This window comes from Plectropomus leopardus, chromosome 12 (assembly GCF_026936395.1).
Source record: "Plectropomus leopardus strain MGB_pleo_1.0 chromosome 12, ASM2693639v1, whole genome shotgun sequence".
Classification (NCBI taxonomy): Eukaryota; Metazoa; Chordata; class Actinopteri; order Perciformes; family Serranidae; genus Plectropomus; species Plectropomus leopardus.
Genome location: NC_142187.1, coordinates 23769758 through 23783988, shown reverse-complemented (window position 1 = coordinate 23783988; position 14231 = coordinate 23769758). Strand labels below are relative to the sequence as shown.

Below are 14231 nucleotides of genomic sequence, written 5' to 3'. Positions count from 1 at the left end.
AAACAACTTTACAAAATAGAACAAAAATAACAGCTGAACTCAATAAATCCTTTTTATGTCCAAGTTAATTTGGCAGAGGCATTCAAAAGTTGTTGACTGACATTTTATCTTTTTTTTTTTGTTGGTATAAAACAGTGAAGTATGTTAATATTTTCGTGTGCTAACGGCAAAGACAATACACCAAGACAATACAGTATACAATTGGAATTAGGACACATTAATGTCACACCATTAAAAAGCACATTGTCCTTCAAAGCAACTGGAACAAGCCACAGAATTAGGTGAACAAAAAGTCGCTGTCCACCAATAATGACCCAATAAAAAAAACACCAAGGCCAATCATAAAGTGTATTTTCTGACCTAATATTGACAATATTAATACTAAAAACCAAAATTAGACTTTATAGAGCTCTGCATATAATACGTAAATCTGAATTTGGTTGTTACGGTACTATATTTTGTAGAATATGGATCGTTGTTCCTGAGATTAAAGTTTAAACAGCAGTGTGTGTTTCCAGATTATCCGCTTTAACTCCTCCGAATACACCTGACAGGAAGACTAATTTTTCCCTTTTACTGTTGTTGTCTAAAAGACTGCTTAGAATCCCACTGTGATGGTCCTTTTAATGGATTACCAATGTGATGATAGTGCTGCTATTCTTCACCTGGTGAGTTAAATACTCTTTTCACCAAACAAAAGAAAATCAATCATTCCATGCCATAGATGATTCTAGATAATGTCCTGGGATAAAAACATAAACAGGCTTTCCAGTTTCGTAACATAATTACATCCATGTTCTATCACATCTAGGGATGCCTTTAAAATGGCACCCTGTTGACCAATAGATAACATCTAATTAAATACTTTTTTTTTTTCAAAAGCAGCACGCCTTGCAATCTACAACAACATGAGATGTAATTGAAAAATCTGTGAAACAGATATTGTAATTAGAATAGACAGAAGAGCAGAAGCCCATGGGATAAACCGATATGATGGTAAAAATTCTGTGATTGGCTGAGAGACTGACACAATAGTTTGAGTCGTCAAAGATTTGGTCCTGAGTGACTGCCTAAATCCCACTTCAATCACGTTTACATTACACAATGTATTTACATAACAACAGTTACAGACAACATGAACTTGATAGTCTGTCTTCACTAACGAATGTATCTACAGCTGCGTATTTGAACTGTATCAGCATGTTTCATGTGTCTGTCTTCCTTTTCCCTCTATTGTAGTGACATAAATATACAGAAAAAACAGGAACATTTAATTTTCAATGCACACATAAAAAAAGACTTTAAGTTCACATCATACAGATAGACGATAGTGTGCAGTGCCATAACGATATTATGGGGCAGCATTGTGCTCCACACAGTGTGTACATAAATAATTGAGAAAGCACCATAAACTATAAACCTGCAGTTGTCAAGTGTAAACAAACGTGGTATAATAAAGAAAGTGTTAACAGCTTTTAAAATGAGAAGACTCTCAGTTCTCATGTAGACGAACTGGTATGTTGTTGTAATAATTAACCAGAAGAGAGTCCTAACCATGGAAATCGCCAAATGTATGCTGCAGTATAGTAACTATATGAGTGTTGGACATTAGTGTTAGTCATCAGTGACTGTCATGCCCCCATTGTTCCCAGCCAATTTCCTGATTCCCTGAGGCTTAACCCAGGTTTTACTCTGATAATACTAGCAAAAAATGAATCAGTTACTTAAAAGTAATATCAAACACTTAAGTCCTAGTAGTTCCATAGCACTTGTCTAAAAATATGGTGAAAATGAGAATATCAGCTTTAATTTGAGGGTTTAGTTTCCATTATACATTGATTATGTTTTTGTGCTTATTTTCTAGGTTATTCATTTTTAGTGAGCAGTCAAAAAAGTAGTCATTTAGACAGCTGATAAACTTAATAACTAAATATTCCTCAGAAAAACACGTTTGCATTTTAGTTTCATGGCATTGACTAGAGGCATCTTGTTTTTCATCAACCACATAACTCAGGAGCAGAGGAGGAGACATTTGGTCAAATATTGAATCAGTGACACCAATCTGTAAATGCAAGTTGACAGGTTCACAGAGGCATATAAGCGCAAGGCGTTGATTCTCGTTGAAGGCTCAGGTATTTTTCAACTGTTCCTTCAAAGGCCCTGAAAGCTTTAATTTCTCAGTCAGCTTCGTACTGAGTCATGAGATCCCACACAGACACGCTATTTTCTGCCGAGGTTAAAATAGATTTGCTCGTTTCGCATTACAGATTTTGTATTTGTCTTGTTCTTGGAAATTTTCTCAGTGGTTTTGAAATGGGTGAGGCTAATTTGGAACACGTTGACTTTTAGTACTTACACCAGTCATTACTTTTTAAAGTCACATTTTTAGGGGCTTTAAAGTTTTACTCACAGTTAAAAAAAGAGTCGTCCAAATAATGGTAAATACTCAAAGTCGCTCTCCATCCAACTTGACCAACCTAATGTAAACTTGAAAGTAAAATAGGAGCACTTCTTTAAATCCAGCTTTGCAAAGGTAAAACACAGAGTTATTACAGACAGATGATGTTGCCAGTACTGCTTCAAGGAATAGGCAGCTTTTAGGCAGTAAAATATTGTTTTAAATTAAAAGAAAATAGTTGCTTAAACACCTAAAATACAGCTTTGGGGATTGATTACTTTCAGTATGTGTCTGAATCTAAACTAGAACTCAAAAAATTGCACTTTTTGACAAATTGTACCAGGAAATGCCTAGGTGAAAAAACTTCCAAACCTATTAATTTTAAGCCATGTAGCCCTGGCACAATGATTTAGAAACTAGTTTAACTGCCAACTTACAAGTGTAAATATTACCAGGGCAACATAGTTAGATCATTTATGGATTGAAAATTACGTTGCGAATAAAATTCCCTTCAAATGATAGTTTTCTGCATTTAACCTAAAATCTATTTTGTCATATTAGACAAATAAAAGCACAGTGGGTGACAAAGTTACGTGGCTTTTGCCCAAACACTTAAGGAGCATAATGGTAGATTTCTGAACAAGATTTCCTGAAGATATAAATAAAGCAAGTCCACGCGTGAAAGAGCCTGCAAAATATGTCCAGAGATATTCTGTAAACATCATGAATTTGGTGAAATATTAAGGCCAAGCTACTTTTGCATGTCCTGGAACCATCTCTAAATTAATATGGAAGTTGTCTATTTCTGATGTCCTTTTTGCACACATGATAGCCAGCAGAGACTTCCTGTGGTACACACTTTGTGACTTCTGCTTGTATGTTTGGGGAACTGGAGTGTCTTGATCCTTAGGCAGTCCAATGGCAGCAGAGTTAGTGATGCTGCACATCTGAGGGTAGTGTCTGAAGCATTCAAACACATCCTTGCACTTGTCGCAGCTCTGCTCCTTTACTGCTATCACAGGAGGCTGAGCAGAGGAGTTGGATGAAGGGAAGTGGTTGTTGTGCCTTTGGATTGTGCGAAGTCTGACCCTGATTTCAGGCTTGGGGCAGCACTTAGCTGGCCCTTGGGAGCAGAGGCAGCCCCTTAGACATGTGTGGCATAGAGTACTGAGGTCCCTGCGCATCAGCCTGCGGACGTTCGGCCTCAGCATTAGGTAGATGATTGGGTTGTAGATGGTAGAGGACTTGGCAAACATGGCTGGTAAGGCAAATGCCAGAGGAGGGATGTTCTCAATGCGTCCAAAGGCGGCCCACATGGACACCACAGCGTATGGACTCCAGGCCGCAAAGAAACCGATGCAGACAGCAACACTTAGCTTGCAAGAAAAATATCACAGAAGAGGATTGAGTAACTGATACCATTTTTAGTACCTTAGCATTGTACATTGCAAACCGTGAATATGTGTTATATTGGTATGTTTTTATGTAGCAGATACATTAGAGCTTAATGTTTCTTTACGTTTTAACAACGCTGGTGTTCGGTATAAATACTTACTTAGTGATGTCTTTGAAAATAAACCCCTTTTTTTGTGGTACAATCTCCGGTTGAAAAGTGATGCATTACTAAAAAACAACTGTTATTTGTTGTTTATTGGTCTCAAACAGTGGTCTCCACCTTGTGATGAGAAAGTCAGCCCATTCAATACGTCAGTTTAGAAACACTGAAATGTTACATATGAAACATACAAATGTAACATATCTGTGGTTTGCAGAAAGGTACAATGCCAGCATTTGCTTGTTGAGACTGACCTGTTTAAACAGTGTATTTAGAGTGTAAGTGTCGTGTTATTCTATACGATTCTTATTGACAGCAAATCCCATGAAATTACCAAAACCACTAAAGTGTATGTGAAAATGACACCAAAATTAACAAGAAATTAGAAAAAGGTACAGAAAAATCACTTGAAACAGTGTTTTCAAAAGAAGTCAAACCAATTTGTCCAGGTTTCAAAGGTTTAAATGCCTGTGAAAGGCATCCAACAGCAGCACGAGAAAACTAACGTGATCATAGTTTCAATGGTTAAAACACAGTAGGTGCTCTATATTTAGCAGATTGATAGTTTGTTGTAAACTGGCTCAAAATGAACTACAGTGCCATTTATTATGGTGATAAAGCGTGGCTCATTTATTTTCATAGCTCCTGGACAACAGTTGAGGTCTGTGGCACAGAGATATGCACTACTCACTTACTGATAGTTATTGGCTGGATCAGTTAACTGTTGGTTTTAGTCTTTTCATTGTTTGTGGTGACAATAAGAAAAATACAGACCATCAGACTTATCCTTTAAAAGCACAAGATCAAATATTAACAGTGACTGGCTGGTACAGCTGACTGAATTTCAGCATTCATCTTCATTTCTGAAAGATTTATGGACCCATATCAGAGGCTTCATGGGCAAAAGGGCAGTTTTGTTAGTCTTTTATGAATAAATCTGAGAAGGGTATATGAAGATGACCATTTATCTGCAAGGTCAACATTATCTTCCCATCCACGACAGTACAATCAGAGCCGATTGCTGCTAATTAAAAGCTCCATCACTGAGGTTTTATTCAGGTCACAACCAATTGCTTCAACACAGAACTCTCCAGAGGACTCTGGTCTCTAAGGAGGAGCTTTGATACTTTACCCTGATCCCCCCACTTCCACCAGCGGCACATTATCCGCATAACCATGTTGATCTGCGCTTCTTTCTTTCATTTGTTTTAAAGTTACTGTCGGCCACAGATATGAAGGACAAAAGAGTTGTTTCAGGCTTAGCACTATTATCGGTGTGTATATCCTGTATGCAGTTGTGTTGTACGTCGCTTTGGATAAAAGCGTCTGCTAAATGAAATTGTAGAAATTGTAGAATTGTAGTTGAAAGAGAACAAGCGGATTAATGATTCTCTTCTGGGCTGTGATTATAAAGAGACATGCTGATGATGAGGGTAAGCATGTAAAGGTGAAAGAGACTGCAGAAGTTCACAAACTTCATTCTTAAGCCTTTAACACCTGGATTAACATCAGTTTTCTTGTGCTGCATTCAGATGCATTTTAATAGCATTTAAACCTCTGAAACCTGAGAAAATTGGTTTGATTTCTTTAAAAAAAAAAAAAAACACACGGGAAAAATATTAGCTACCTGGCAAGAAATGAATAAATGATGACAAGGAAATTATATGAAAATTAACTTGGGAGATAATAACAAGGGAAAATGTCCAGAAAGCTACATTTATATACATTTAAAATTATGCATATCCTCAAGGTTATTTTCTTGGGGGTCTGTCTGCTTTTTACTTTTTTCAGTTTGTTTGATTTTATGTTTTAATTTTAATTTATTATTATAGGTAATTTTCTTGTTTGTTTTTTTTTCACTAATTTATTGCTAATTTTCTTTTTCTTTTTTAAAGGGTTAATAGTCATTTCCAATTGTGCTTTAAAGGATTATTCTTAGGACTTGTTATTTCTAAGATATTTAGACTTTGGGCACAAAGTGCAAAAGAACTTAATAGTATGTGAGTTAAATGGTATATTTGGCATGATAAAAGAAGTTTTATCAGCCAAAATTTCCCATTACCTTAACAATAATTCTCTGGATGCTGCTCATGTGTGTCTGCCTCGGTGCATGCTGCTCCATATTCTTGCGGGATGCGTGCACTGTGACCAGAATGCCCATGTAGGAGGCTGTAATAACGCAACATGGAAGGATGTAGCAAAAGATGAACAATGCCACAGTGAAGGAGCGTGCTGTAGAGTGCTGATTGGACAGGCGCCAGTCAATGCAACACGCGGTGCCATACGGCTCTGGTCCATATTTCCCCCAGTGAGCCAGCGGGGAGCTGGCAAACAACAAGGCATAAACCCAAGCGCAGGCAATGAGCAGACGCCCGTGAACAGAGTTAAACCTGTTACCTGTGAAAACACATTAAGATTTTATATTATTATCAGTTGAAAGATTTTGGCACAATCTTTTCCAATTTGCACCCCCAAAATTACACTACAGTAAAATGAGCATGTGTTCAGGAGCACTTAACTCCATTTATACACAGGATCTGTTTTTAACAAACTACTTAACTGTCGTCTGAATGCATCTCAAGAGCTCCATAGAGCGGGACTTAAGCTAATTATTCAAATGGGAATACAGCTGCATATTTTCAGACAGTCTTTCGAGTAAGGCATTCATGGTGTTACGCTCACTGAGGTACTTGTGTGAAGAATTCAAAGCTTTCAGATCCTGCATACTTTCTCACACTTGGGTCAATTGCTGCATGAAGCTGGCATGCTTGGCAGGTTGATGCCTTTAGATCAACTCTGAATAAACCAGCTTTATTTTTATAGCACATTTCATACAACAGGGCAATTCAAAGTGCTTTACAGAGCAATAAAATATAGAAACATAATAAAGGATATAGATTTACAATAAAGGAGTAAAGATATAAAATATAAAAAGGTGATTCATTCGTAAATGACTTTTAAATAAAAATCACCATTAAAAATAGCAAAAGTGCAGAGAAGACGTGTAAACATTAAAATATCATTTAAAATGATGTAACATCAAGTTTAAAATAGGTTTGTAGTCAGTACAGGGTGGAGTAAGCGCTGTAAAAAATGAACATTTTTAGCTTTGACTTAAAAGTGTTCAGAGTCAGGGCTTGTCTAAACCCAGGTTTGTGCTGCATGATAACAAAACGCTGCTTTAGCATGTTTCGTTCTAACTCTTGGGATGGTCAGTAGGCCGGTCTCTGATGAAGTCTGGAGTAATATGGTCATATTTCCTTGTTTTTGTCAGGACCCTCGCAGCAGCATTCTGAATCGGCTGCATTTGCTGAACAGCTTGTTTTGAAATGCCTACGAAAAGACTTTTGCAGTAATCTAACCTACTGAAAATAAAGGCTTGGGTGCGCCTTTCAAGGTCTTGCTCTGACATAATCCCTCTGACTCTAGCAATGTTTTTTAAATGGTAGTAGGCATATGGAGTCAAACTTAAATTTTCACAGCCAAATCAGGTCAGTAACTTCAAGGTTCCTTGCTCGACTCTTGGTTATAAGAGAGAGGGATTCAAGGTGAGAGCTGAGACTCTGTCTTTCTTTCCGTGGCCCAAAGACAATTATATCGGTCTTATCTCTGTTCAGTTTATGAAGGTTTTTGATACATCCCATCATTGATTTGCTCAATACAGTGACACAGACAATCTACAGATCTGACGATTAATATATATCCTACAGTACATCAACATATTTCTCCTCCATTGTTGTTGCTGTTCAGCACATCTACATAAAAGATGTGACGGATGGTCTTAGAAGAACGTTCTTTGTCCGGCCCCTCCTCCAATGACAGTGACAATGACAAGCGCAATGTTTTACCCAAAGTTTAATATTTTTTTCTACTTGTTGGGATCAAAAAAAAAAAAAAGCCAAACATGCAATGCTCAGTGCAGAATGGGTGGTCAGTGCCATGTCACAACGCTGGGATTTGTGACATATTGTAACTATGCAGCACTCCCATAGGAAAATATTTTAAAAATTACACAGACATCAGCAGAATACACTTTTCTTTATGACGAGTCAAGTCACTGCAGCTACATTTGTCGCCATCTTTTATATGTTGTAGTTTTTGTTCTTCCATGCTGGTAGGCTTTCTCCTTCTTACTTTGGTATTTAACTGCAGACTAGAACACTTTAAGGCATATATGCTGCCCCGTCAGGTTAGGAAGAATTGCAGCCCTTGTGCGGTAATGGAGAAAAACGAGTATTGTCATGTTTTCAGAATTTAGGCACTTAGGTATCGATTCTCATGATATCCCTACTGTGCTACAGATAAATCCTCCATCACAAGTCTGATTTACTGTTTCCCATTCTCCCTGAAGGAAAATGCCATCTGATAAAAATCCCAGGATATGAGCTGCAGTCTATTTGGATTATTAGCATCACAGAGAGAAGACACTTGTAGATGCACATTATCGATTTATGCAAGCTTGTGTAACTGCTGAAAAGAAGATGATCCTTGATGGTTATATGGTCACAAAGGCCACAGAGCCCATCCTGACCAGAGCATGATGTCACACAAGAAAAAAATCAAAAAAGTGTTTTAGCATTGGTGTGTTTGAGACTTTGTTCACTGCTCTGTCCTTGACCACACAATTATCAATAGCTTTCACTGCCAAAACTGCCACTCAATTAACCTTCTCAGTCAACTTGTTATGAAATTCAGACCAGGGGAGTATGCCATCTAATGCAGACAATTTTAGATGGAGGTGGATTACCACCGATGGCTTAATGGGAAGCATGAATGCCATACATCATTGCATAAACTCCAGAATTCTACAGATTTTCCTCATTGGAGTTATTCTCCTCCTGAGTTGTGTTTACTCAAAGAACATCATCTGCAGTCATCTGTCATCTCTCAGCGGTGAAACTGGTGAGAATAGGATCCTTCACCAAGAGTGGCTTGATTCATAAGCCTACGAAGTTATTATCATGCACAACAACAGGATACCTGCAATATGGCGCAGTTATACAAGAATCCGAGTCTCACAAGATCCTAAAAAAAATCCGTCTTTTCAAGCTTTAAGTAATGGATGTATGCCCACACCACCAGTGGTTCAAAACAGTCAGCACCCTGTGAGGGGCTACTGAGAGAGATGGCTTTGTTTAGGTGTTTGACAAGACATGAGCCGCTTTACACTGCATGCTCAAGGCAGCAATAATGCACTGTTGTGCCGCCTCACCGTTCTGTATATAAGCATGATCGCTTAAAGGGTGGGCAGAATTATTTCACCTCTGAGCCGGGAACAGAGGTAGTAACAGCTTCGAAATGAAAATTTAAAAAGTAACTGTTAGCAGTTAGTGTCTAATAGACAGAATGGGAAAACAGTGAGATCTGGGCGCTCCTTACCCTCCAAACAAAGGACGAGATCAGCAGTCATATAATAGAGAAGGGAAAGGATTGTTATTTACACGTTAATGCCATTGTTTGCCGATGCTTATGTCAGACTACAGTCTGACTCTGTTGTGTCTCACTTCACGCCCGTCTAGCTTCTTTTGATTCTGCAAAGCCGCACTACAATATGTATTCATACACTGGAGAAGAATAATGCCACTATCGTTTTGTTCTGTGTGAACAAGGCATAAAGAAGGGACCTTGTAGCAGCTCTATAGCGCAATCTCTGTGTAAAAAGGAGCGGCGACTGTCTAGCCAAAACACAAAAGTCCTGAAGAAGTTAGCATAGATGCAATAGCGTAATATGTATCAGAACTGGAGAGTATTTTTCCATTGAAAGACGAGCAAACATAGCAGTGAAGGCCTTTCTAGATGGAAAAGATGTTTTCGTTCTTCTCCCAGCTGGCTTGTGACAGACAGATTGTCGATACAATCCTCTGCCAAGTGTTTTTTTAGAGTGCTGGCCTTCTTCCCAACAATTTTCAATAAAGTCTTCTCCAATGGTTCTGTGTGACAAACCATGTTAACAGCGTAGGCTGTTTTCTGTAAACTGGGCACAATGGTCACCCGGTTTTCAACTGCGACCTGGACATGTTCCTGCCAGAGCATGAGCAAGCATGAGATTTTATTTTACTGCAGTTTCGTAGACTGGTGCCAGAATCTCCTTTTTTCCTCAGTGACATGCAGCTTGGCAGTTGTATCTATTGAGTGCCTGGATGACGTCTCGTTTTTCTGTAGGTACGCAGAAATGAGCATCGCCCTGGTTCCCTTGTCAAAAAGCCTATAGGATTTTTGGATTACTGTAAACTAAATAAATAAACATTTATGATACATACAAGTTTTGTTCAGCAGGATATTCTCGACAAATGAACACCACTTGTGAGATTTTTGAAACCTAAACGCAGTTGCTAGCAGCTAATGTTAGGATATAAGGAGCTACACCACGTTGCATGATTGAACGTCACCACATTAAGGCTGTAAAGCCGTGTTCAGAGCAGATGACGTTCTTTGGTCTAATTTAGCCACTTTTTAGCAACTGCCTTTTTTAAGACACATAAAAGCTTCAAAGTTAATGAGTGGGGTATTTACTGACGTACTGTGTGTCGTAGAAGAAAACGTGAAAGTCTCCTCGGCTTGTGTTAACCACAGACGTTATCTCAGGCTTGTAACCAAAAATCCCTTCAAAAAACCCATTGACTTTGAGATGAGAGAGCTTCAGGTGTTGAAATGCTAACGAATTTCTGTGTTTAAGAAATCATTACTGGGGTTCTCTAATTGGCAGGAGTGCTAAAGGAACATGGGGTAACCATCTGCATTGATACACTGTATGGTTAGCTAGTTCATGTAGAGCATGAACAGTTAAACTCCTCTAGTGCAGCAACAGGTGAATGAATAACTGACGTGTTACATCAGCCTAACATACAAAGACATCACGACTGTCAGCAAGTTGTAATAAAATGGGTGCTTCTGTAACCTTGCAGGGGGTGGGATACCACAGTGAGACTTAACATAAAAGCAAATCTAAAATTGTTAAGTGTCTCAAAAATTGTTAAGTTTAGTTTTATGATTAACTTTAAATTGAGATTTCTGTTTAGAAACCTCATTGATATGGTGCCTGGGAAATCTCTTGAGGTCAAACCGAAGGTCCCATTGCAATGCATTAACCAACATCACAAGTAATACGTATTGAGTGCAGCCCCTGGACTTGTCAGTCATCAAAGAAAGGCTAATGTGCAGTGCTCTGTGGAGGGGATTATCATTTCGTTTCCTTCCACAGATAAATCAACAATCAGCCACTTAGGGATGTGATGGTTAATCCTGTGTCCTTTCATTGAGCCAAAATAGCTTCTTTGAAGACTTACCATAGAGCGGATAACATACTTTCACAAAGCACACCATGCTTAGCAGAGTGAGAGTGGTCAGGCTGCAGATCCCAAACAACATGCCGCAAAAAGCGTATATGGAACACACTGTTTTCCCATACAGCCACCTGCGTAGGAGGTAATGCAAGAAAGAGAGAGAATAAAGCAAAGACAGAGAGGAAAGATCAATGGGGGAGTGGGTGAAGCACAAGAGGAGAATAGAATGAGCATGACAATCTGTGAACTCAAAGGTAATCATACCGCGAACCAAACATATAGTTAAATGAACCATGAAATGTGAAAGAGAGTCTGACTTAAAGGCACTACCTATATTAAAAATAATTTTCTCCATAGCATAAATGTATCCCATTCTCTGGTTGTAAGAACAACCACTTTGTCTTTGTTCCTATGCTTTGATAGCTGTTAATTCAACAGTGAACTGTGATACCTGTGGTAGAAGCTTGAAGTAATCGCCATGGGGTAGAGAGACAGAGTTAAGCCCAAGTCACTGACGGCAAGGTTGACGATGAAGCACTCAGCTGGTTTCAGGAGGTGCTTTTTCTTGTAGGAGACGTACAGCAGTGTGGTATTGCCAAACAGTGAACATACACCTGCAGAACAGAGCAAATGTTGTCAGTGCTGACTATGTGGCACAAGACTGAGGTGCTAACGTCAGGGAATTTGTTTTTCATCCAAACCTTTTTGGGGTGTTTTGCCTAAACTACAACGAGTTGGCTACTTTTTCTATATGCGTCTCTTTTAATTCATTTTGGACATAAAGTTTTCAAATATTTTTTATTTTTTTAGACTAATAGACACTTTTTGGGAAACATTTTTTAAAGAATTTGTTTATCAAATCAGGAGAGAATCTGGATGGTGAAACAGTCAAACAAGCACAGGACTTTTCCCAAGGAGACCAGTGCTAGTGTCCCAAGTAAAACCAAGTGAACTTTAAGTTATTTTAAGGTACTTTGTTATCATGTTTCTTTTCCTAAACCTTACCTACTTGACTTTATGTAAAGTATGTAACGTCCAACTATGTTTGTTATGCTAGCCTAACCTATGTAACTGAGTTGCCTAAACCTAACCTACGTAACGTAAATTGCCCAAACCAGACCTACGTAACTTTATGTTAAGTAAGTAATTTTACGTTAGGTACGTAACATTACATCACCTAACTATGTTTCCTTTTCTAAACCTTACCTATGTAACTTCACTTAACTCAACCTAACCTACCTAACTTAATATGAAGTACCCAATTTTACGTGAAGTACGTAATGTGATGATGTCCAACTATGTTTCTATTTAACTTTACTTGCCTGAACTTAACCTACATAATTATACATTAAACACGTGACTTTACATGAAGTGCGTAACCCAGCCATGTTTCTTTTCCTAAACCTAACCAGCGTAGTTTTACTTGCCGAAATCTAACTAGATAATTTTACATTAAGTATGTCACTTTACATTAAGGACGAAACTTAACATCAAGAAGGTAACGTGCAGAGGCCATTCGTGGGGTGCTAATTTGTTAGATATCATACGAACTGTTGTATGAGAATACATTGATCTATCGATACATAGATAGATAGATAGTTACATAGCAGGTGACGGCTTCACAAGTTACATTTCTTTACTGAATGACTATCTTGAGCACCATCGACAAACAAAATAAACATAACTCTAACAGCAGCAAAAAGGACATGTACAGAAATAAAACAGTATTACGAAATAATTGTTTAATGGTTGTCAAATGGCAATCTTTAAATTAGTAGTGTCAAAGTGTCAGTAAATATCCCAGATCCCTGTCTTCTCCTATCGTGTTTTCCTTCTTAAAGTGTGCAGCATGGTACTCTCCATGTTACCAAGATCAAAGACTGAAATGAAGTTAACCTGGCCATGTTTTTTTTGTTGTTTTTTTTTCCCCATACATGGCCCAGCCATAGAATTCATTATCAGTGGCCGCTTACATTGTTGTATCAGAAGCACAGATAAAACATGAACAGTTGCAACACTGGCTGCGTCACCGGGTCTATGAATTGATGTGCGCATGTCTGAGAAAGGAAGATTTATACATAAATTGAGGAAAATGTCGATTGAAGTTTTGCACATAATGGGTATTACATGTAGGTGGAAGTAGAACGCATATCACTTAGTAACAGTCAAAAACCCAACAACAAACATGCTTCTAAGGGTTTACCGTGTGCTGTCTTGCTTCATAATGCTACTCATTTCAGCCTGAGCAAAACAAGTAGAAAACTCACTGAGTACATTTTTAGTGTTATTAACTCTTTGCCATCTGTAAACAAATAATGGTTTTGAGTTTCTGTAAACTTTACTCACCAAAAACAGAGTAGACCACAGCCACGGTTATATCCAGTGGCACAGGTATGTTGGAGTGGAAGGCAATGTCTTCGTCTAGTAGCCCCATCTGCAAAAGTATTTTCAGGAGCAATGTTAAGGGTTGGTCTCACTCATAATACATATATTAGCTTTTTATCTGTGTACTTAAAATTGTTAGGGTGTGAAAATGTCATGCTTTGGCTTCTCCCTGCGTGTGATTTTTGTTTTTTTAACAAGTCATTTTATAGCTTTAAAAAACTTGGATCAGTGGGCAGTCGTATGGAATTTGGTTTGGGAGTGTAACTTTTTTTAATGTCTGTAACTGAATGTTTTTTTCATGTGTCTCCAATCCAGAAGAGAGGACTCATATACAGTACCTCTGAGCTAACCACATGACATACCACATTATTTAATCTCTCCATTGCTGTGTTTTCATGCTGCCTCAGTAGCATGAAAACACAGATGGTGACTGACAGATATGGATCAATGGATGACATGAGGGTCAATAAACAAATGATTTTATAATAGGTAACAGGGAAATGCACATCAAACACATCCAAATGTGCTACTCCTGTGGTCAACCACAGGACTGGATTTTCCGAATTCTAATAGTATTTCAAATTCTGCCAGTGCACCAGATTTTTACAGC

At 38.2% G+C, this 14231-nt stretch overlaps 1 protein-coding gene across 1 annotated transcript; it reads right to left on the bottom strand.

Moving 5' to 3' along the window:
- Positions 1–34: 34 nt before the first annotated feature.
- On the bottom strand, positions 35–13670 carry opn7a (opsin 7, group member a). The gene is made up of 5 exons (XM_042496958.2): positions 13583–13670; positions 11688–11850; positions 11240–11367; positions 6016–6350; positions 35–3774 (listed from the first exon to the last, which is right to left on the bottom strand). Exons 1-5 carry the CDS (start codon positions 13668–13670, stop codon positions 3139–3141), a joined length of 1350 nt encoding a protein of 449 aa, XP_042352892.1. The 3' UTR covers positions 35–3138.
- Positions 13671–14231: the final 561 nt, after the last annotated feature.

Bases quoted from the DNA above. Each gene is read 5' to 3' on its own strand.
- opn7a (XM_042496958.2), bottom strand. From the start codon at position 13,670: ATGGGGCTACTAGACGAAGACATTGCCTTCCACTCCAACATACCTGTG. The intron at 11,851-13,582 runs GTGAGTAAAGTT...TCTGTTCTGCAG, and splicing joins TGTGGTCTACTCTGTTTTTG to GTGTATGTTCACTGTTTGGC. The intron at 11,368-11,687 runs GTATCACAGTTC...CCTCCTACGCAG, and splicing joins ACTTCAAGCTTCTACCACAG to GTGGCTGTATGGGAAAACAG.